Source organism: Mandrillus leucophaeus, unplaced genomic scaffold (genome assembly GCF_000951045.1).
Source record: "Mandrillus leucophaeus isolate KB7577 unplaced genomic scaffold, Mleu.le_1.0 Scaffold246, whole genome shotgun sequence".
NCBI classification, from domain to species: Eukaryota; Metazoa; Chordata; class Mammalia; order Primates; family Cercopithecidae; genus Mandrillus; species Mandrillus leucophaeus.
The window spans coordinates 1,945,982-1,970,796 of NW_012102543.1; the positions used below are offsets into that span (position 1 = coordinate 1,945,982).

Genomic DNA, 24,815 nt, shown 5'->3' on the forward strand with positions numbered 1-24,815 from the left:
TCTAACAAGAATAAATTAAAAAGAAAATCACACCTCATAATAAAACTGCTAAAACCAAAGTGAAATAAATCTTAAAAGCAGCCAAAGGAAAAAACAGATTACATTTGAAGGAGGAATAATAAAACTTACAGCTAACTGCCCAAGAGAAACAATGAAAGCCAAGAGACAATGACAGTTATGATAAATAAAATAACTGACAATCTAGAATTCTAAATCTAGAAAAAACACCCTTCACAAAATGAAGATGAAACAAAGACTTTCTTTTTTTCTTTGAAACCGTGCCTCACTCTGTTGCCCAGGCTAGAGTGAGGTGGCACAATCATGGCTCACTGCAGCCTTGACCTCCCAGGCTCAAGTGATTCCCCCACCTCCACCTCCTGAGTAGCTGGGACTACAGGCATGCACTAACATGCATAGCTAATTTTTTTTCTTTCTTTCTTTTTGTAGAGACGTTGTCTCCCTATGTTGCACAGACTGGCCTCAAACTCTTGGGCCAAGTGATCTTCCTGCCTCGGCCTCCCAAGTGCTGGGATTACAGGCATAAGCCAAAGTGCCTGACCCAAAAATATTTTAGACAAACAAAAACTGAGAGAATTTATCTTCAGCAGACCTGCACTGAAGAAAATACTAAAAATTATTTCACATGTAAGCACAGAGATGCAGAAAACAACAAAGAACAATGGAAAAAATCACTTTTGAGTAAACCTACATAACCATCATATTTAACAAACAAGACAAAACATTTTATTTTTAAAAAATCAAAAAATCTTGTAGGGCTTTAAAAATAAAGAACATTCTCCCTAACCATATCCCAGAATGTCAGTAGCCATCTCCCTTTCAAGACAATTATTAGGTTGACCAGAACAGAAATCCAGTTAACTAACTCTGAGATCATTCCAAATGTGAATCCTATCCCCCTAAAATTAGTTTCCTTTCAATGGATATTTGATTTCTTTCCAAACTTTGGATATTATTTACCAGAAAGATATCACTATTCTTTTGGAGTGGGTGTATGTCTATATCTATATCTATATCTATCTATCTATCTATCTATAAATATATATCTTTGCATATTCTTTACTTTATTGAAATATGTTTTTAGAAAAGAGAATGCTGATCAAAAAAAGTGTCCATTTTCTGTTTTGATCTGAATTGGCAAACTAACAGAATTTTTAAAAGTAATCCTTCTATCCTCCAATAATTTTAAAATGTATATATTTTTCTTTCACAGATATCTATTTGCTTTTATTTTTTCTTGTTCAAAATCCTGCCAATAGGGAATTTACAGCCATTCAGGTTCTCCATAGTGTAAGAATACTGAAAAGGAGTGTCAATAACAAGAGTGATCAACTGCCTGCCAAAATGAAAAATCTTAGACTCCTTGAAAAGAAATGAGGGGGAAAAATTGGAAAGATGAAACGAAGACTTAAACACACCAAAGGCTTTTCAAATTAGAAAGTTATACTCATCGAAATGCATCATACTAAACCACACTGAGCTATTCCTCACACTAAAAATACCATCCCTTTCATCTGTGGACACTGATACCACTGGTCTGGGACTTGCCTGCACGCCTGTCTCCTGCCAACCAAGAAAATGTGATGGGGGAGCTTTTCTTCCAGCAAGTCTAATCCTGGGGAAAAGGAAAACAGAACAGTTTTTTCCTAAGGCAATAAAAAAAGTTTCAAAAAATTTAATGAAAGGAATCTTAAAATGCAGACTGAACAATTAAATTAGTTACCCTGAACACTTTCTTAAGTTAGACCTTGAGAATTTATTTTACTATATCACATTTTATTGTATTTTATTGTATTTTGAGACAGAGTCTTACTCTGTCACCCAGGCTGGAGTGCAGTGGTGCCATCTCTGCTCACTGTAGCTTCCGCCTCCCAGGCTCAAGTGATTCTCCTGCCTCAGCCACCCAAGTAGCTGGGATTACAGGCATGCGCCACCACGCCTGGCTAATTTTTGTATTTTTAGTAGAGACAGGGTTTCACCATGTTGACTAACCTGATCTTGAACTCCTGACCTCAGGTGATCAGCCTGCCTTGGCCTTCCAAAGTGTTGGTATTACAGGCATGAGCCCCTGCACCTGGCCAGGAATTTTATTTAATGTTAAAAAAAAAAGAGTGAAGAAAAAAAAACAAAAAACAAAAAAACAAGCCCTAAGTGCTGAAGACCAAAAGACATTTGTTTTAAACATTCTGACTTACCTGTTTTTAAAATTTTGGCTGGGTTCACTTTTTAAAGAAAATTAAAAATAAAGTGAAGGAGGCTATGAAATAAAACAAATAATAAAATGTGGGTTTCTCTATTTTAGATTACAAAAGACCTAGAATGTTAGAACTAAAAAATGCTTTAGAGATCACCTAGCATAGCTAACCCCTCACTTCACAAATTAAAGAGCTAGACTTAACAAAACGTAGGAACAACTTATGCATGGCCAGATGTGAGCTAGTGGGGCAACCAGAACAAATACCTAAATATCCTCGTCCATTTATAGACTCTTTCCTGGGCTCTCTCAATTTATCTACATATGGGGAAGAGAGGGGAAGGCAATCCAGTTCTACAGGTATTTGCTTCAAAACTTTATCCCGGGAGACTTTCTGAGAGCTCACAGATAGATCCTAGGGAAAAGACTGCTTCTCATTCCTCCTCATTGTTCTCAAATTCTCCCTACGTCTTCTCAGTCACCAAATCCTGTTGCTTGAACCACCTAAACACCTCTCAGACACATCTTCCCGTCTGTATTACCACAGCCACTGATTTGGACATCATTTTTCCTCACCTGGATTCCTGTATAATCTCTAAAGTGTCCTCCTACCTCCAATCCTACCACTTCTCCAACACTCTCCCTCCACACTGAACCCCTCCACATCGATCACCCATCGATCTCCACACTGAATCTTCTCCACATTGACTTCCCCATTTCAAATCCCATTCTCCACTTTGAACAAATGACTCCCCTGCTTCAAATCCTTTCATGAAGAATTCCCTTAACAAGAAACGCAGAGTCTCAATGGCTTCCCTTTGCTTGTGCGATAATACCTGCATTCGTTAGGGTCTTACTGGTAAATGGAAGATATACATAGGACAATTGAAGAAAAATGTATTTCCAAAAGGACCAAGTTTAAAGGAGTTCCAGGGTACAGGGAAATTATTTAAAAAAAAAACAAAACAAAACAAAACAAAAACACAAAAAAAAAAACACAAAAAAACAAACAAACAAAAAAACACTTAGAAACCCCTGGCTAGTAGAAGTAGAGCTGTGTGGTAGATGGTTTCCAAAATAGCCCACAAAGATTTTCTGAATTCTGGATCTTGGTATTCACATCCTTGTGTAAATCCCTCACCTTGGGTTAGGGGTGGACCTAGTGACTTCTTACTCTCAAAAGGGATGGGATAATATGTCCAAAATTGGGCTGGGGGAGGGACAGCACTAGGAGAAATACCTAATGTAAATGACGAGTTGATGGGTGTAGCAAAGCAACATGGCACATGTATACCTATGTAACAAACCTGCACATTGTGCACATGTACCCTAGAACTTAAAATATAATTTAAAAAAAAGAAAAAAGTGTCCAAAATTAGGTTATAAAACACTAAGACTCCTACCACTCACCTTCCCTCTCTGCCTGTTGTCACTCTGATGAAAAAAATAATAATAATGCCATATTATGAGCTGCACTATGGAGAGACACATGTCATAAATAACTAAGACTGGCCTCTGGCAAACAGCCAACAAAGAACTGAGTCCACCATTCCAACAGCCCTTAAGGAACTGAATCCAGCCAACAGTCACACAAGTAAGTTTGGGAGTAGGCTTTTCCCCAGCTGAGACTTCAGATGAAACCACAATCCCAGTCAACATCTTGATTACAGTCTTTTAAAAGACACTGTGCTGGAGAACTCACAAAATCTGCAATTGGATTACTAACCCACAGAAACTGTGACATAATAAATGTTTTTAAGCCATTGAGTTTTAAGATAATTCGTTATACAGCAACAGATAACAAATACAAACTGGAACCACCCCAAGACCCAAAAGGATGAGTAGACAAAAAGGATTCGGACCCAGAAGAGGAAAATAGTCTGCCTTGCGAAAATCAACAAACTTCAGTAGAGGGATATGGCAGTTTTGCAGAGTGAGACCCAGGAGAAGAAATTCTCTGACATTGCTCTTCTCCTTTCCTCCCATCTCTTTCCAGACTGTTACTAACCAAACCCAACTGAAACCCAGAGGTCACAAGAGCCCTGTAAATGTAGTCCTCACAGCTCAGCCTCTGGGGCAGAGAGCAGCATGCAAAGGAGTTGAATATGGGTATGGAGGTGCAAAGGGAAGATATTTTTACAATGTCTAAACTCCTTGTCATGGATACATAAGGTCTTTTGTGATCTGGCCCTAATCTACCTATCTAGCTTTATTCCTCAAACTTTCATCACAGAAACCTGGCTTCATAACGACCACTTAAAGTCTCCTGAATGACATCACAAATCTGCTCTTTTACAGGCACTAGTCCTGCCTCCTACACCTTCTCTCTCCTTTTCCATCTGGTTAATTCCTAGTCATCTCTCAAGAATCGAAGAAGGTGCCAAATCCTCTGGATGTCTTCTACATCATCATCCCCTCTCCTGGGATGGACTACATGACCCCTCTACCTCCTCCCACACCCTCAGTTGCTTCTACCAACACTGTAATTGTCTAGTTCCCCACCTCTCCCCAGCTGGCCTGTGGGCTCATTCAGGGCTCAGTCCTCATCTTGCATTCCTAGCATCTAATAGTGTCTGGCACACAAATGACACTCAATATGTATTTCCTGATTCGACAGTTTCTAATCCTCATCATGCCTTAGTCACCAGGACCTGCAGGTCCCCAGACTCTCAACTGTGCTGGCTTCTACCACTGCCTCCTATGAATTCCAAACCACACCCTGTCCCTAGCTTCCTCCATAGCACTGGATTCCTCCAGGCTAGATCTTTCCCTTCTTGCTGCATACCACAGCCAATGTAACTAAAATAGTGTAACATTTACTTTCTGGATGTATACATAAACCAACTACTGCCCAGGACTTCAAGGGCCCTAAATCGTTAGGCAGAGTGATCTTGGGGTATCAGAGCAACATAAAGGCTAGATTCAAATTTCAGCAGAAAAGGAGTCGATAACTAGAAATGAATGGGTGAAGGAAGCCATCAATGAGGAGGCTATGTAACTAACCCTTTGATATACAAGAACATTGGCTTTTTTTGTCTTCCTCTAAAACTCCTATTTCATCTATGACACTATATGCTACTGGCAATGTACAGTGTTGCTACTTAAACACCACTTCTGTTACGTATATAACATGTAATTAGTACTACAAAATAATTTTATTAATGTCTTAAATGTTATTAGCAAGCCAAAGAAACAGGTTGCCACCAAGAAGATGTCATCTAACTTTCACTGTTGAATATTAAATCATTACAATTAAAACTTTTTCTTCTAATGCCTGACTTAATTGGGCTTTATCTCAATCCAATTTAGATTATCTAGAACTATCTAAAATATTTCTTTAAAAGCTCAAAAGACCTTTAAAAGTGCATATAGTCTCACAACATTGTTTTGATATCAGGGAAGTGTACTGACTTATGAAAGATCAAAAAGTTATAGAATGGAACTTTGAAATCATTGCAGAAAGGTATTTGGCACATTTTTAGATCAATTTCCTCCCTTTACAGAAGAGGAAATGAGGCCAAAGTATTATATTTTATTTACTAAGCTAACGGTAAGTGCATATAATTCATTTTTTAATTCTTCTTTCTACCTTACATGGACACTGAATATATTCTTTTTGTGTTAGAAGTATCTCATAATTGAGAAGGAAGGAGGAAAAGAATGAAGAAGGTAGAAAACAAAACAAGAAGTAGAATCGGGAAAATGAAGTTCTCCACACAGAGCTGGGACCAGACAGGCAGAGCCTCCAGCTCTCTGTGTGACATCTTCCATGCCTCCTGACCCAAACAAATCAAATTACCAGTCAGGTTAGAAGAACTTTGTCAAGAGGCATTGTTAACACCAAAGATCCAAACAAGATCAGAAAGCAACTTGCTCTTGCTCAAAAGCCATCTTACCTATAAAAGACGGTAAACATTTTAGAAAATCTTTACCCGAGAAGCAAAAGCACCAATGAGTAGAATGAAACTTCAGCATTAAAAATATGAGACATTAATCCAAGTCAACTCTCCCAGAATAAGCATGAAAGCCAAAGACCTGTCACATATTATTTTCATTAATTTAATGTGCCCCATTGCTACTCAGCTCCAACAATGTGGTAACAGTAGTCTGTCATTGAAAACATGGTAGTCGCATAGGGTGCTAGAAAGGCAACTGACTGGAGGGGCCAGGCTCCCTGGACACCATCATGGCTTCCATGGGAAAGTGCTGAGGAACCTTAAGTTACTCACCCTCTCTATACTTTTAGTTCTTTCATCTATAAAATAAGACTAGAAAATCTCTAAGGAAAAGCTACTAAAATCCCTATGACAAGAGCTTGGTTCTTCCATGTCTTGAGAGATCTACAAATAATTATGAAATCAAAAATCTAATTCAAAACAGCAACTCTCTCATCACTTTGCAACACATACTATGCCTGGATATTGTGAAAGACTAAGTCAGTGCTTTTCAAACTTTGTTGGGCATCAGATTCTCCTGAGAACATCTTGAAACTCAGATTCCTAGGACCCAGCTCAGACCGATTAAATAGAAATACCTTGTAGAGGGGGTCCTTTGAGGATTAACATTTTTATAAAGCACCCTAAATGATGTGATGTATAGCTAGGTTCAAATATCATCATTACACTGGGCAATTCAATAACTCAGGATCCTAAGGATACAGGAATATAAAAAAGGTTAACAGGTCTGGTGTCTTCATGAATAATTAAGGTTTTCTTTTAAATAGATTTTTAATGTGACCAATACATTTTTCATACACACCTCCAATCCAAACTGTGAATATGAAGGATGAAAAACTAAATTAGAAAGTCTGTTCAAGTCAATAAATAAGTCATGCCTTGGGAAAGTACAACTTGTCACAGTTAATAACATGAAAACATGAAAAGGAAATGAAGAGTGTTCTGAAAAGCATGGGCTTTAAAAACCCACCCATGATTACTCATATATCAAGAGGTTACCATCCTAAATGTCATTTAAAAGTCACAACAACATTATAGACATAATCATCCACTTATTACTCGAAAGTTTACCCAAAAGCTTCATTTCTCTAGATTTGGCTTTTTAAATGTCAGCATCTGAATCAACACAATGCAGTCCAAGCAAAAATTTCACACTGAAAGTGTCTGACAACAAGAGAAAAAAACAAACAAACAAGAGAAAGAAAACAAAAATGAAAGCACAATTTTTTAAATGTAAATTTTAGTCGTGGGTATCTAAGGAAAGGTTTGGGTTTATGGCTACGACTTTGAATAAATGATTACACTAAAGGACTTCCAAAGAAAATGCTTTGAATTGCCACTGGCTTCAAAATCCAACCTTTACCGATGATACCTTGAGGACAACGTCCTACAGCAGGTAAATTCTTGGTTGTAGCCAAAGGGCAGCCTACAGCATCAGAAGAAAACTATATGAAAATCCCATAGTTCAAGTACAAGCATGGTTTAAGTCAGTCAGGTTAACTAGGTTTAAAATGGTGTCAGGGTCTGAGCTCACACTGTGCAATAAGTGTGTCTTTCTTTCTAACAGACTGAACCAATTCAACGTCCCTTTTATGGTAATTAATATAGCAAATACACATGAACATATATATACTCTCTATACAAGTTTGTCACATGAAAGATATATTTTCATTACTAGTTGTCATTTCTCTATAAAGAACTACAGCAGTTGACATGTTTGTTACTAAATTAAACCAGAAAAGAGCCCCTTACTACCACCCAAAAAGTAAAAACCAAGTTCTCATAAACCTGCAGGAAGTTTTTTTTTCCTGTAAACATAATACAAACATTCTAGTAGAAAGGTGGTTGGGTTACACGACCTTTGCATTTCTTATTCTTTAATAATCCATGAATTTGCAATCCTCTGAAGAATATAAAAATATTTTTGTTTTCCTGTGTCTTAAAAAAACTCACTGTATAAATTTGTTCTAGACAACTTATTAACAGCACCAACATTTAGAGATTTTATCATTTATTTTCTCTCTAAGTGTCACTATCTCTACAAGACCTAAACATGAAAAGAAAAAGAGATATTCATTATGGACCACACTGTGGTCTAAATAGGATATAAGATGCCTCATTCGATTTATATAAAGTGATCTTCATAATTACCTTCCTCCTACTTTTTTTTTTTTCTTTTTACAGATGAAAACACTATGGCTCATGGAAGTTAAAGAACTAACTTACAGTCACATTGCTAAAGAGTGGTAAAGTTGGAATTTTAACCTAAGTCTCACTCCAAAGCCCATGTTCCTACCAGCCTGGCACAGGGTCTCCCAGTATGGGGGTGGGTTAAGAAAGTAACAATGACTCAATGTCTATTATTCTGTATGTTTCACTAATTGCTCAGCCCCATTAATCTATTTTTTTCTTTACTGCAATTTAATAAGCATCATTCTTATAGATGGGTTATCTAGACATTCTCTTGCAAAGCAAAGAATTACAGAATTTTACACTCAAAGCAAGAATAATTTGAGAACTCTATTTTTACAAGGAAAAGAGAAAAATTCACCATATTGATCATCCAGGAATATCTAGTTCCACATTGCCCATATAAGTAATACACAGAGCCTCTCAGAATGCACAGAACTGAGCAGAAATTCAAGTAGTTAGTGAAATGAACATTAACTTATTTCCTTATTAACATACAAGAGAGTTAGGTTAAATTTTCACAAACGTGCAAACATTAAAAAGGTGTACAATAAGAAGCAATTGTGTCAAATTCAGCAGGTACTAAAATAAACTTAAGTGCCATTTTCTTCCTTTAAAATGTATTCTTTTTCCAAATATCTCAATTTGAATTAATAGCACCAATGATTTTCATTCACCCAAGGTCAAAAACCTAGTCATCTTTGACTCTCTACTTGCCGCCTATATTCCTTCAGTTTCCAAGTCATTTTTAATCCGGACTTTAATTCCTCTTATCAGTTTCTCTCAATTCTGAAGGTGATTTCACAAGTTGAATTAGTCTCTCCTTTCCCTCCTTACCTTTCACACAGACACAGAAATCTCTCTCTCCTAGAACCTCCGCTCTATGTTGATAACAATCCATTCAGCACACTGGGGCAAGAGTCGTCATCCCAAAGAGATATCAATCTTGCAACTCTTGGCACAAAAGTTTTTCACGATTAAATTGCCTAATTCAACACTAACATCTGGCTCCAGCCAGCCTCTCTTCCCAAAATTCTATCTTCGTTTACTCCTTGTAATGCATCCTATGCCCAAGCTAACCAGTTCCGGTTGCTGTTACTTTCCTCAGTTCTGTGCCCTTGCTGAAACATCTTATCACCTGGTACGTTCTTCCTCTCTGCTTTCCACATAAAGCAATCCTGCACATATTTTAAAACTGAGTTCAAAGACCATTCTTCCACAAGCCCATTCTCACCTCTGAGGCTGGGAGAACTGGCCTCCTGCTCTGAAATTATATAACACACTACTTGCACGTCTATTTTGGAAATGAACATTTAGACTCTACAACAGTTATTTGTGTACATCTTATGTCTCCTACCAACTGTAATCATCTCATACAAATATACCTCTGTATCTCCCACAGCATTCAGCCCAGATTTTGTACATACTATGAGTTTGAAGAACTTTCAGTTCATACATCTTCCACTAAGGCCTTTCCACTGAAGGAGAATGTGTCTTCCCCATCTGCATTGCTTAGGCAACCTTTGGGTTTAAAGAAAACTAAATGGCATAATATTTTTCAAGTGTTAAATGCCAAGTGCTCAAGTATGAACTTCCTTGAATTTTGGAACTAGAGAACCAGAGGATGTGAGAAGAAAATATGCATTTATCAGTAAGGCAGTTTAGGCAGAAAACATTTGTCTTTTTGTCAGCCCTACACAGAACACAACAGACCACAGGGGCAGCATGCATGGCACTTGACCAGATGCCTTACTTTGCAGTAGACGATCATGTTTGGAGAACTCTCCTCTGGGTCAGCAATCCCCACTGTTCTTTGATCCCCGGATCCCTGAGCCATCCTGGGTCTCTTCACTCACACTGCAAAAATAAATGAATAGACCATTAAGTCATGAAGGAATTATATAAAGAGGGCTTTGAAATGTAAAGAATTAAGAAACTTTTGGCAGATGCCATGAACACAAAACATATTACGTGATTTTTTTTTAAGTTAGGGAATGATTGTAGTCTTACTATCCACAAATATTCTTCTAATCCCCAAACAACATGTTGTTGATTTTCAGCTCAGAATCGCACACCTCAGGAGTGAATATACGGCAGTCTTTGTTGTTTTTTTTTTTTTTGAGATGGAGTTTTGCTCTTGTTGCCAAGGCTGGAGTGCAGTGGTGCGATCCCGGCTCTCTGAAACCTCCATCTCCTGGGTTCAAAAGATTCTCCTGCCTCAGGCTCCCGAGTAGCTGGGATTACAGGCATGTGCCACCACGCCCAGCTATTTTTGTATTTTTAGTAGAGACGTGGTTTCTCCATGTTGGTCAGGCTGGTCACAAACTCCTGACCTCAGGTGATCCACCTGCCTCAGCCTCCCAAACTGCTGGGATTACAGGCATGAGCCACTGCACCCGGCTGCGGCAGTCTTAAATAACCTCCTGAGGACAAATGAAGCCAATCATTTTGCTGTTGAGCTCACCTTGCCAAAGCTCATTTTCTGATTAATTCTATGCATTAAAATATGAATATTTTATTAGGGAAATCAAAATCCAGACCACAAGGAGATACCACTTCATACCCATTAAGATTATTATAATTTAAAAAAAAAAAACCCCTCAAGTAAGTCTTGGCAAGGATATAGGGAAATCAGAATCCTCAAACATTGCTGGTAGGAATGTAAAATGATACAGTCACTGTTGAAAACAGCTTAGTGGGGCCGGGCGCGGTGGCTCAAGCGTGTAATCCCAGCACTTTGGGAGGCCGACAAAGGCTGATCACGAGGTCAGGAGATCGAGACCATCCTGGCTAACACGGTGAAACCCCGTCTCTATTAAAAAATACAAAAAAAAACTTGCCGGGCGCGGTGGCGGGCGCCTGTAGTCCCAGCTACTCCAGCTACTTGGGAGGCTGAGCCAGGAGAATGGCGTAAACCCAGGAGGCGAAGCTTGCAGTGAGCTGAGATCTGGCCACTGCACTACAGCCTGGGCGACAGAGCGAGACTCCGTCTCAAAAAAAAAAAAACAACAACAACAAAAAACAGCTTAGTGGTTCCTCAAAAACAGTTGAACACAGAATTACCACATGATCTGGCAGTTCCACTTCTAAGTGCATACACAAAATAACTGAAAACGAATACCAAATACTTGTACACAAATGTTCATAGCAGCACTATTCACAATAGCTAAAAGGTGGAAGCAACCCAAATGTCCATTAGTGGATGAATGGATAAATAAAACGTGTGTATCCATACAATGGGATATCATTGAGCAATAAAAAGGAATAAAGTACTACAATGTGCTATATGCTGCAACGTGGATGAACCTTGAATACATGCTAAGTGAAAACATGCCAAGTGAAAAAAGCCAGACACAAAATGTCACATATTGTTTGAGTCTATTTTTATGAAATATCCAGAATAGGTAAATCCGTAGAGACAAGAAACAGATTGGTAGTTGCCAGTAGCTGCAGGAAGGATGGAATGGGTGACTGCTTAATGGATACGGGGTCTCCTTCAGGGGCCTTGAGAGAGGTGATGGCTGTAGAACACTGTGAAAGCAAGAAATGCCACTGAATTATACACTTTAACATGGCTAATTTTATGTTATGTGAATTTCACCTCAATTCAGAAAAATAAATACATTTAATTTGGCCTTTTTGAAAAGCCTGAAAAGGTAACAGTGAAATAAGAACAAGTATATGGAATTTTTGAGTGAAGAAGGAAGTTCAATCCTTGGTGTGACGTTATATTTATTGTGTGACCTTGAGCAAGTACAAGAATCTGTTGGGTTTCTTTTATTAATTTCCCTTTAAAACAAATATATTGAACACCTGCTATATGCTCCAAGTCGTGCTAAGGCACCTTCCTCTACACTGCCCTCAGCAGTAAAATGTGAATTCCACCAAGTTCCCCACAGGTAAGGGTCAAATAAGCTGAGTGTGAGAGCAGAGTATAAAGCCATAAAAGTTCTATACAAATGTTATCCCTAATCTAAGAGGCTGCCTGGGTTACTTGCACAAAATTCATAGGCTTTTCATCAAAGAAACTCTTATAAATAACCATACGTGACAGAAAAGGCTATTTCAATTTAAAATAAAAACTTGGGAAACATTTTATTATAAAACAAGTTGCTACCAAAGATCATTCCATAAAAACAAATTTGGATGGAAAATGGGAGAGAGAGAGGAATTTGTAATTTATGCTAAGAATTTAATTGCCCAAAATATCCCATTCGAATAACACTATCTGCTTTCTTCACTATTTATAAATTACAATGGTTTTTAAAATTAGATTACATAAAGAGGTAAAGAGCATCATTCTATAATATTATCTCTATACATTGTAATATCAGGATTTTTTTTTTTTTTTTTTTTTTTTGTCTCACTCTGTCACCCAGGCTGGAGTGCAGTGGTGCTATCTCGGCTCACTGCAAGTTCTGCCCCCCCGGGTTCACGCCATTCTCCTGCCTCAGCCTCCCGAGTAGCTAGGACTACAGGCACCTGCCACCACACCGGGCTAATTTTTTTGTATTTTCAGTAGAGATGGGGTTTCACTGTGTTAGCCAGAATGGTCTCGATCTCCTGACCTTGTGATCTGCCTGCCTCAGCCTCCCAAAGTGTTGGGATTACAGGCCTGAGCCACCATGCCTGGCCCAATATCAGGATTTCTATGAATATAGTACTACATGGAAACACTAATTATCCTAATCAATGGCTTTTAAAATTAAATGAACACAGTTTTATTTTTAAACAACTACTTAGTTGCCTACTCCTTTGCCTTAATACAGAATATGACAGAGCATGAAAACAAAAATTGAGTTCATTTATATATACTCATGTATCTATGTAATAGAGACGTTTTAGGTTTCTGTTGCTTTATTTTAAAATGAACACTTTCACTTTAATGAGCATATTCTCTTCTACCTAGAAAACTGTATTATAATAGCAAGGTTAGAAATGACCTAGAAACAAACGTGTCAGGCCTCCCTCTCCCCTCCCACCAACAGAACCATTTCTGTGTGTTAAAACAGGCTGATGTTCCAGAGTCTAGACTTGAAACTACTAAGTGAATGCAGATAGTCTCTGTGTTAAGAATTTTAGTAAGCCTCGTATTCAGTACGAATGCTTCTATTTTTGGTTCCTCTATTAACTCGTTTTGAAACTCAGACAAGCTATTTAGCTTTCCTGTATCTAGAATCATTTCTAAAATAATAATATACTTTCTAGTCCACACGTCAACAGATGTTAGAGAGAACTGGATGTGAAACCTACATAGGTAAAGATTTTCTAATTAAATTCATTGACTATTAAAGTTGAGGCTTGTGAAATTAAAGGACTAGGTTTTCATTCATTATAGTATGATGTAAAATACTTCTTTTAAATGGAGTACAATAGAAATGGAGTGTTTAAATTTAGTGGTAGAGAAAAACAGAGTGTTCTCCATTGTACTTACATACACATATACATACACACAGTAAACAACCCAGGGGCTTCTATATTAACATTTGAAGAATGTGAACATTTTTGTGAAAACATGTAACTGCATATCAAAAGAAAGCATGTTAATATTATTTTCCTATATGGACTCACAGCTAACCCAAGAGGAAAATTGAAAATGGGCTAGGACCTTACATTTCACAATCTCCAAGAAGAGACAATACAGCTTGGTGGTTACAAGCTGCCTCTCATCAGACAGATCCATGTCTGAATCTAGGCTCCACCACTTCCTAGCTGTGTGATCTTAGGCAAGTTCCTTCTCTTCTCTGTGCTTTTAATCCCTTACCTGTCACACACCACAGCCCCAGCATAATGAAAAGCCCTCTGAACTAGGAGTCCTGGTATCGCCCCACCCCTCGCTCCTTTGCAACTAACCAGCTATCAGAACGAGGACACACAGCTTCCCTGGACCTCAGTTGGGCATTGGCTATAAAATCCAGCATCCTTAGAGTTCCTTCCAGCTCTGAGCTAGGCCCTCAGAACCTCACATTTCTAACTTTCCTTCAAAGACTCTCACCAGAATGTTCCATGCCACCTGTCTCTGTCATTACTGCGTATATCCCAGCCCATTTCCTCTATTCATGACAGCGCTCAATGTCTCAAAGAATAAATCACAAAACCACTGCAGTGGAGCATCCCCTGTCTGACTCAGCATCCCTCCCCATGACGGAATTCCTATACCACACCACCCACCCTGAGGTTCTCTGGGACTCAACATTTATTCTTTGAGCAAATATACTGAGCATCTACTTTTGTAAGGTTCCATGCTAGGCCCTGGGGATATACAGATAAGTCAGACACAGATCCTCTCCTTAAAATGTTCAGAGACTGGTAGGAATAACAGATGTGTTCACAGAAAGGACACTGTTATATGTGGTTGCTCAATTATGATGGCACAGAGTAGGAGGAGGTGACAGATGAGCAGAAGCCTGGGAGAGGCAAAGTTTGCCATTCCAGCCAAGGCTATGCACACACACAGGCATAGAAATCTGAAGCCCCAGATGTGGCTCAGCTCTGTGCTAGACAGTCAAGAGAAAAAAGCCACAAAGATAATCTGATCCCAGAAAGATTAAGTGGGAGACAGCCAAGTGTGGAGAGTGAGATAAAAGGGATTTACACCTATCTGAATTTGTGGGACTTTGTTTACTTGTCTATCAGGGACTTCCTCTGCTAGAAAGCCAGTTCTTCACAGGCAAGGACTTTATTGTTGGGGTTCACCCCTCTCTCCCTGGCACTTAGAGCAGAACCTGGCACACAGAAGGTACTTAAATATGTTTGAATGAATGATGGGACTGAGAAAATTCTACCAGGATGCAGTGTCCTCCTTCCAGAAGATTCATCTGGATAACAAGCCATTAAAAGTGGCCAATAAAGAAGGTTCTTGATCAACAAAGACCCATGTATAGCATCATACATAAAGATTTTCCCCAAGGTTTATTGATATGAACCAGCCTGGACTCAGCAATCCACTTCTGGAATTCACAAGCAATTTAGGTAAGAAGGAATATGTGGGGAGGGTAGAAAACATAGTGAGGGGGATGCTGTAGGCATAACAGGACAATTGAGCACCTGTGACACAAACAGATTCATGAATCCTTGAAAGTCAGGATTGTGCCTGCAGTCTACTCCAGACTTACATTGCATCTGTAACTTGCAGTTACAATAAATTCCTGCTGTTTACTTTATAATGCCAGCCCCTCTGGAATAAGCAAAGCCTAGCAGCTAACAATGTTGAGCAGAGCAGGAAGGAAGGGCCTTGACGGTATAGGAAAAGAAAGGGCTTTGAAGTCAGACTGGGAATCACACTCAGCTCTAGCCTCACTAAGGCTACTATGTGGCCTTTGACAATGGACTCTCCCACCCTAAATTTCCAGCTCCTTGCCTGGAAGATGAGACTCGTCCGTCATACAGAGTTGCTTTTGAAGAGGGAAGAGAATAAGCCATGGAAATGCCCCAGCACAGAATGAATGTAGAAACTGACCAGTGACCTTGTTCTAAGCCAATGTTTAGCCAAGTGAAATTCCCAGGCCACTGGCATCAGATTCAATGGAGAATCCCACCCCAACCCCCACCCTCAGATGTTCTGACTCGTGCATCAGAGATGAAGCCTTCAGCGGTCCAATGACCTCCTCAGGTGATCCTGATACAGAGCTAAGAGGAGAACCGACTACAATTACCCTACAATGTCACTGAAATTACCATGGCTTGCAGCTAAAAGCTTTAAACATCATGCCTGCCACTCTTAGTGCCCAGACCTCAAAACCCTATTCAGCGAAATGTCATGTAGGAGAAGTAATCAAACCCTGACTGTAATATAGTTTGAATATTTATGCTGCCAAATAAGAATTTCTGTTGATGTTATTTCCTCTCCTCCATATTATATCAAATTCTCATTGTTTGCTTCAGCCCATTAAAACCCAATGGATTTTTTTTCTGACATCAGCACTGTTAAGCACTTCAGGAAAAAAAATTACAATATGTGTGCTAGCTCAGTAGTACGAGCTTGTTTATATAGCTCTAATCTGACTGAGTGGGCAGGAATCCCAAGGGGAAAGGAGGAAGAACAACAGCTCTAAATAACAAATCACTCTTTCTGTTATAGCAGAGTCTGCCAACTTGACATTTCCTATATATTCGAAGTTCAAAGGCTCAATGACAGACAGAGTGTCCGTTTCAGGTAATGCACCAAGATCTTAAAGTACGGCAATAGCACTCAACCCCTAAAGGCCAATTTTGGTGGCACTGGAAGGCACCCAGTATTTTACTAGGATATAATCACTTGATCATTTTAGGACATCGATTAGAATTCAGTGGTTCCCAAAAACTTGCCCAAGGACCAGAACTAGGCTAGCAGTCTCAGAATCACCTGGAAGATATTCTAAATATACATACTCCTGGTTCCCATGCTCCAGAAGTTCTGATCCAGTAGGCCTAGGGTGGTCCCTGGAGATTTACAGATTAATCATTTTCCAAATGATTTGTAAGTATAGCCAGGTTTGGAAACCACTGACCTAGATTCCATAGGGCCCGCCTTCCCTTCACTTGATCCCTTCCTCCCATCCCATGCTGCCTGATGTTTGGGCGGACATGCTGATGGGGGGCTCCTTTAGCTTCCCATGTATTAAGGCAAAAACTCAATGAAATGGATGCAACAAGGTTCTGGGGTCCAAAAAACTGGCTTTCAATCCTGGCTATGTCACTTAAGTGCTGTGTGGCCATAAGCAACATATTTAGCCCCCCTGGGCCTTAGTTTCCTCGCCTATAAAATGGAACAAATGCTAATCACTCTGCAGCAGTGGTTCTCAGCCTGGCCTGCTCATTAGAATTTCTTGGACAGCTCGTCACAGCAACCTCAGCAGGTGGATGTTATTATTCCCACTCTATGAATGAGAAAAGTAAGACTGAAGAATATAGGTGACCTGCCCAAAGTGACACAGTTTGTCAGCCAAGCAACTAAAATTCAAACCCAGGACTGACTCCAATGCCCACGGTTTTTCCAACATGTCCATCTTGTGAAATCACCTACATAAAGTAGATGTTTAGCACAAAGCCTGAAATATAGTAGGTCCTCAACTAATCTATGCTTCCTTCATTCTACTTGCTAGTTTTCAGTGAAGTTGACTTCTCCACTCCAATCCTACCTTAAGACTTACAAATAAATACAATGGTCTCTAAGCTACCACAGCTGCCCTGACAGGCTAAACTAATTAAACTACCAAAGCTGTATGTGTATGTCTATGTGTGTGTGTGTGTGTATATATATATATACACACACACATATACACATATGCAGGAGGATTGCTTAAACCTGGGAGTTCAAGACCAGCCTGGGCAACACAGCAAGACCCAATCTCTTCAAAAAATACAAAAATTAGCCAGGCATGGTGGTGCATGCCTGTAGTCTCAGCTACTTGGGAGGCTGATGTGGGAGGATCACTTGAGCTCAGGAGTTGGAGGCTACAGTGAGTTATGATCATACCACTGCACTCCAGCCAGGGCGACAGGGTGAGGACTGATCTCTGAAGTAAAAATAAAAAAAATTTTGCATTCCATCTGTCAAAGTTTCTAAAAATTAAGCTAGGAGGGAGAAGTGGAAAGATCGCCACATAACAGGGCATGCTGGCCCTGGGAGTCCTGTTACTGCAATCTCTGCTGGAAAACCAGGTCTACCCAGGCATCCTCTCTCACCAAGGCTCTGAACTCCACACTGCTCTGGAAACCCCAACCCCTCCAACTCCCCGCAGACTCATCCCACCCTTTGAACACTTCTGTAAATAGTATGCCCACTATGTCCTTCCATCTTCTCTCTGAACTTTAAACTTGTGACCTTAATAGAAACTTGCCTTCTCTCCTGCAGCCCTCTGTCCTCACGCCATATATCTCAAGACCAGAGAGTGGAGCAGGCAGCCTCCTGGCTCTCCACTGCTGCTTCAAATGATTTCTCTCCCTCCCTCCAACACAAATCCCTGCTCTGTGGCACTCAGGCCATCTGGCTCTGCCACTTTCTGCTCATCCTCACTGCTGTCTTCCACCTCCCTCCTGCTTATGCCTTCTCATTCCCTGAAGACTCCAGCTTCCGCCTCTCAGAGGGTTGCTTCTGCTTCCCTAACACCTTCACCACTTTCAGTCACTTTAACATCAGACTCAAAGACCTACCAGAAAAGCCAGATTCTCAGTTCCTTATTCCCTCACCTGACGCTTTTTCCTTCTGAGTCACTATCTCACATGGCCACATCCTAAACTTTGTCATCACCCCAAATCCCACTACAAGCATCCTCCACTCTGTCCACCCTTCCTCTTTTCAGCTCACTTACTCTGCATTCACTGCAAACAATCTTCAAACTTGTTTAGACATTTAATCCATTGAACATGCAGCATTTTTACTATCCATTACTACCCTTCACTTCCCCTTCACCATCCACACTGGCTCCATCATTATACTCACTCATAATCACTCCCTTGCACATACCCTCTACTCCTGCATCTCCCCTTGTGATGGTTAATACAGAGTGTCAACTTGATTGGATTGAAGGATGCAAAGTATGGATCCTGGGTGTGTCTGTGAGGGTGTTGCCAAAGGAGATTATCATTTGAGTCAGTGGGCTGGGGAAGGCAGACCCACCCTTAATGTGGTGGGCACAATCTAATCAGCTGACAGCAAATATAAAGCAGTCAGAGAAACATGAAAAGGCAACACTGGCCTAGCCTCCCAGCCTACATCTTTCTCCCGTGCTGGATGCTTCCTGCCCTTGAACATCGGACTCCAGGTTCTTCAGTTTTGAGACTCGGACTGGCTCTCCTTGCTCCTCAAACTTGCAGACAGCCTATTGTGGGACCCTGTGATCATGTAAGTTAATACTTAATAAACTCCTATATATGCACACACACTATTATATATTCTATTATATATAATTCTATTGTATATATTCATATAATATATAAGAATACATATATCCTATTTTATATATATACTATATATATAGTATTAGTTCTGTCCCTCTAGGGAACTCTAATACACCCCCTTTCTGTGTCATACTATCCTTGCAAAACTCCAGCACTGATGGAACCCAACTATCCATCAACCCCAAGCTCCCATCCAAACCGACAAACACTTTGGGGTGGAGAGGAAGTCACACAATCAGGCTGACTAGCTGCATTAAATTTATGACCACAAACATTAAATGAAGAGTCAACACTGCCTGCCAAACCCAAAATGTTTTCCTACCAAGCTTGTTTCTCCCTTTCTGAAACGGCTGTCATATCTTTTCCCAGTTCATATTTAACACATAGTCTTAGCTGATGAGCTCATTTCAAAATTCATGGAAGAAATGAAAGCTAGCAGAAGGCAAGTCCCTTATCTTTAGACGCCCTCATTGAAGCCACCATGTTCTCCATCTTCCTTTCTCTTCTGGGGAAAAGTTTTGCTGTCAGAGGAATTTGAACCAGAGCAACTCCATCTTGAATAGGGGCTGGGTAAAATGAGGCTGAGACCTACTGGGCTGCATCCCCAGACAGTTAAGCACTCTACGTCACAGGATGAGATAGGAGGTCAGCACAAGGTACAGGTCATAAAGACATTGCTAATAAAACAGGTTGTAGTAAAGAAGCCGGCTGAAACCCACCAAAACCAAGATGGTGACGAGAGTGACCTCTGGTTGTCCTCACTGCTACACTCCCACCAGCGCCATGACAGTTTATAAATGCCATGGCAATGTTGGGAAGTTACCCTATATGGCCTAAAAAGGGGAGTCAAGAATAATCCACCCTTGTTTAGCATATAATCAAGAAACAGTCATAAAAACAGGCAACCAGAAGCCCTCAGTGCTGCCCTATCTATGGAGTAGCCATTCTTTCATTCCTCTACTTTCTTAATAAACTTGCTTTCAGTTTACTCCATGGACTTGCCCTGAATTCTTTCTTGTGTGAGATCCAAGAACCCTCTCTTGAAACACAGCCCAACACCTAGCCAGATTAAGTAAAACCTCACACTAAGTGCCTACCTACCTCAGTTCCTATGACCCAATACATCATGTCTGGCTTTCAACAAAAAATTACAAGGCATGATGAAAGGCAAGAAAAACACATTCTGAAGAGACAAGCAATCATCAGAATCAGACTCAGATATGTCACAGATGTTAGAATTATCTGTGTCATTAACAGACAGGAAATTTAAAATAACTACGATGAAAAATGTTAAGGATTCTAATGGAGAAAGTAAATGGTAATGAAATCAGAGAGACAGAAACACTGTTTAAAAACTCCTTTGAAAAGGAAATGCTAAAAATCAAAAACACTGTAACAATTGAAGAAGGTTTTCCATGGGCTCATCAGCTGACTCAAATGGCCAAAAAGAGTAAGAACTACCATTTGATAGCACAAGAGGGGAACTAATGTCAATAACAACTTAATTGTACATTTTAAAATAACTAAAAGAGTGTAACTGGATTGTAACACAAAGGATAAATGCTTGAGGGGATGGATACCCCATTCTCCATGATGTGATTACTATGCATTGCATACCTGTATCAAAACATCTCATGTACCCCATAAGTATACACGCCTACTATGTACCCACAAAAATTAAAAAATTAAAAAGTTTTTTAAAAGAATCCATGAGCTTGAAGGTCAATCATGAATTTCCAAACTAAAAAGAGAAAGAATTAAGGGAGAAAAAAAAAAACAGAGGAAAATATTCAGCAACTCTAGAACAATATCAAAAGCTGTAACATAAATGTAATCAGAATCCCAAGAAGAGAAAAAAGAAAGGATAATAAATATTAGAAGGAATAATGACAGAGAACTTTCCAAAATTAATGACATACAATAAACCACAGATCCAGAAAAGTCAGAAAACACCAATCAGGACAAACACCCCAAAAAAACAAAAACTACGCCTAGGAATATCATATTCAAACTGCAGAAAACCAAAGACAAAGAGGAAATCTTAAAAGAAGCCAGATCCTTACCTATAGAAGAACAAGGATAAGAATTACAGAATCCATGCAAGCAAGAACGTGGAGTGAAATTCTTAAAATGTTGAAGAGAAGGAAAAAAAAAAACGCCCACTTAGAATTCTACATCTAGTGCAATTATCCTTCAAAAGTGGAGAAAAAATAAAGACTTTCACAGACAAGCAAAAACTGAGGAAATTTATCACCAGCAAACCTGCTATGCAGGAAATGCAAAAAGTTCTTCAGGCAGAGGAAAATTATACAGGTCAGAAACGTGGCTCTATAAAAAGAAAGAACAAGCATTGATGAAGGAATAAAGGTAAAAACAACATATTGTATTTTTCTTACTCATAATTGATCTAAAAGAAAGAAATAGACCCTTTTGAATTATGTTCATAGGACAAAAAACATCTTTTTTAAAAGGCTAGCATATCAAAGGCTAACACAGAGCTCTGGAATAGCCCTTGACAATTAACCGGCTCAAAGGCTGGTAAACCTGGGCCCATGGGACAAATCTAAGCCTGTTGCCTGTTTTTATATGATCTGTTTGCTAAGAATGGTTTTTACATTTTTAGATGCTTGAAAAAAAGTGGAAAGAACAATATTTTATGACACATGAAAACTGTATGACATTTGAGTATTTCCATAAATACACGTTTATAAATAAACGCCCATTTGTTTACTGTCTATGATCACTTTTACGCCACAACAGCAGAGTTGAGTTGTTGTAACAGGGACTTTATGGCCCCCAGAATTCAAAATATTTACTATTTAGCCTTTTATATCATAATTTTTCCTGTCCCTTGAACAAGCCCAAGCCTTTGGTTTTCAGAGGACGGCACTAAGGCCTAGGAACGTCAAGTTGCATTCTAATGTCACCCCGCTGGTTAGCAATAAGAGTCAGCATTTAGAGCTTGGGTCTTCCCTCTCTTCTCACATGAGAGGACTTATATTTTGTAAGTATGGGTTCCAAGATTATAGTTTCTAATACTACTGACTATTGGGACTGCAGAAATAACATTTTATTATTCTCTTATTTCGCATGAAAGATTGTATCACTGCTAGAGAAGAAGTGGGAGTGACAGAGAAGCTTTGCCAATTTTTATACACAAGAAGTGGATGACTAAGAAATGAAGAGGATGACATGTTCCCAGGGGACCTAAGAAGAAAAGCACTCCTATTGGCTTTTTCTTTTTTAAAGAATGTCAGTTTTATTCCTTAGGATTTCATTGTTTTCTTTTTCAAAAAAGAACATGTAAAATCAGTATGTTTATATGTAAAACGAGGCATTTAAATGTAATATAAGGTGCACCTCTTCAATGACTCCGTAATGCCTCCATTGGCAGCAGCAATGGTAGCCTTTTCCTCTTCTTAAGATAGCAAAATTTAACAAAAGAAAATCTTTTCATAAAGTTCACCAAGCAAAAGCAATATAGATCAAAGAAATAACAATTGAATAGGTTCTTGGGGGGTTTTACAGTTTTACTCATACCATGTAGATGGCAGACAAAAATAGTACAATTTGAATTTACAGTACCAATTCCTCCAATGATGATCTAACTTGTAACAGTCCAGCCCTCAAGAACAACGGGAAAGGCAGATAAGGTATAAAGAGAAGAACTCCCAAGGCAATGAGGACACATGGGATCATGATCCAAGAGAAAAAGGAAGTATAGAGGTGAGCCCGCTCTTCTGTGTAATTATGGCTTTAAGGCATTTAATCAAATTCAACACCTCTTCATGAAAATACTCTTAGCCAATTTTAAATGCAAGGGGACTCGCTTGATCTGATAAATGGTATTTGTAAAACACTTACAGAAATATTTAATAATATTTAATAGTAAAACTTTCCCACTGAGATTGGAAATTAGACAAGAATGCTCACTATCACCACTTCTATTCACCATTATATTTGAGGTCTTAGCCAATACAACCGGCAAGAAAAACAAATACAAGTCGCAATAATTAGAAAGGAAAAAGTAAAAACTCTTTTACAGGTAATTTAACTGTGTACATGGAAATTCATAATAATTTATGAATGCAATTACTTTTGCACCAACCTAATACACAGAACTATTAGGATTAATCAGTGACTTTAGCAAAGTCAGTGAATACAGGTCAATATATAAAACTCAATTGTATTTTTTGTATATCAGCAACAATCAGGAAATGATATATTTGTAAAGGTATCATTTATAATAGCTTCAAATACTAGGAATATATATTTAAAGATGTGCAATAATTTTACAATATAGAGGGATAGAAAATTGCTGACAGAAGTGAGAGACAGATCTAAATAAATGGAGGGATATTCCACATTAATGGATTAAAATAGTCAACACTGTAAAAACATTAATTTATTCCCAATTTAGCCTAGAGATTTAATGCAATCCCAATAAAAATTCCATCAAAAGATGATTTTAAAATTTATACAGTAATGCAAATGGTTAGAAATAATGAAGCTATTCTTTTTAATTATATTTTATGTTAAGTTCTGGGGTACATGTGCAGGATGTGCAGGTTTGTTAAACAGGTAAACATGTGCCATGATGGTTTGCTGCACCTACCAACCCATTGCCTAAGTATTAAGCCCAGCATGCATTAGCTATTTTTCCTGATGCTCTCCCTCTCCCCATCGCCCCCATCCCCAACAGTCCTCAGGTGTCGTTCCCCTCCCCCTCCCCCTCCCTGTGTCCACAGGTTCTCAATGTTCAGTTCCCACTTATGAGTGAGAACATGCAGTGTTTGGTTTTCTGCTCCTGCATTAGTTTGCTGGGGATAATGGATTTCAGTTCCATCCATGTACCTGCAAAGGACATGATCTCATTCCTTTTTATGGCCGCATAGTATTCTGTGGTGTATATTACCATATTTTCTTTATCCAGTCTATTATCGATGAGTTTTTGGGTTGATTCCATGTATTTGCTATCATGAAAAGTGCTGCAATGAACATATACATGCATGTATCTTTATCATAGAATGATTTATATTCCTTTAGGTTAATACCCTGTAATAGGATTGCTGGATCAAATGATATTTGCCTCTAGGTCTTTAAGGAATCACCACACTGTCTTCCACAATGGTTGACCCAATTTATACTCCCACCAACAATGTAAAAGCATTTCTATCTCTCTGCAGCCTCGCCAGCATGTTGTTTTTATTTTTAATAATCACCATTCTGACTGGTGTGAGATGGTATCTAACTGTGGTTTTGATTTGCATTTCTCTAATGATCAGTGATGTTAAGCTTTTTTTCATGGTTTTGGCCACATAAATGTCTTCTTTTGAGAAATGTCTGTTCTTGTCTTTTGCCCACTCTTTTTAATTGGGTTGTTTTTTGCTCGTAAATTTGTTTAAGATCTTTGTAGACTCTGGATATTAGACCTTTGTCAGATGTATAGGTTGCAAAAATTATCTCCCATTCTGTAGGCTGCCTGTTCGCTCTGATGATAGTTTATTTTGCTGTGCAGAAGCTCTTTGTTCTAATTAGATCCCATCTGTAAAGTTTTGCTTTCGTTGCAATTGCTT

The 24,815-nt window shown here is 39.0% G+C and overlaps 1 protein-coding gene across 12 annotated transcripts in view; it reads right to left on the reverse strand.

Moving 5' to 3' along the window:
- RGS6 (regulator of G-protein signaling 6) overlaps positions 1–24,815 on the reverse strand; it is a 676,386-nt gene that overhangs the window by 632,842 nt on the left and 18,729 nt on the right. For 11 of the 12 annotated variants that reach the window (XR_001006387.1, XM_011983124.1, XM_011983121.1 and 8 more), the window contains exon 2: positions 10,112–10,215. The exons of the other annotated variant lie outside the window; for it this stretch is intronic. Coding sequence is in view for 10 of the 11 variants with exons in the window: in XM_011983124.1 (XP_011838514.1) it covers positions 10,112–10,195 (84 nt within the window). In the remaining variant the exon portion in view is untranslated. The remainder of the gene's footprint in view (positions 1–10,111; positions 10,216–24,815) is intronic. 12 annotated transcript variants of the gene reach the window in all.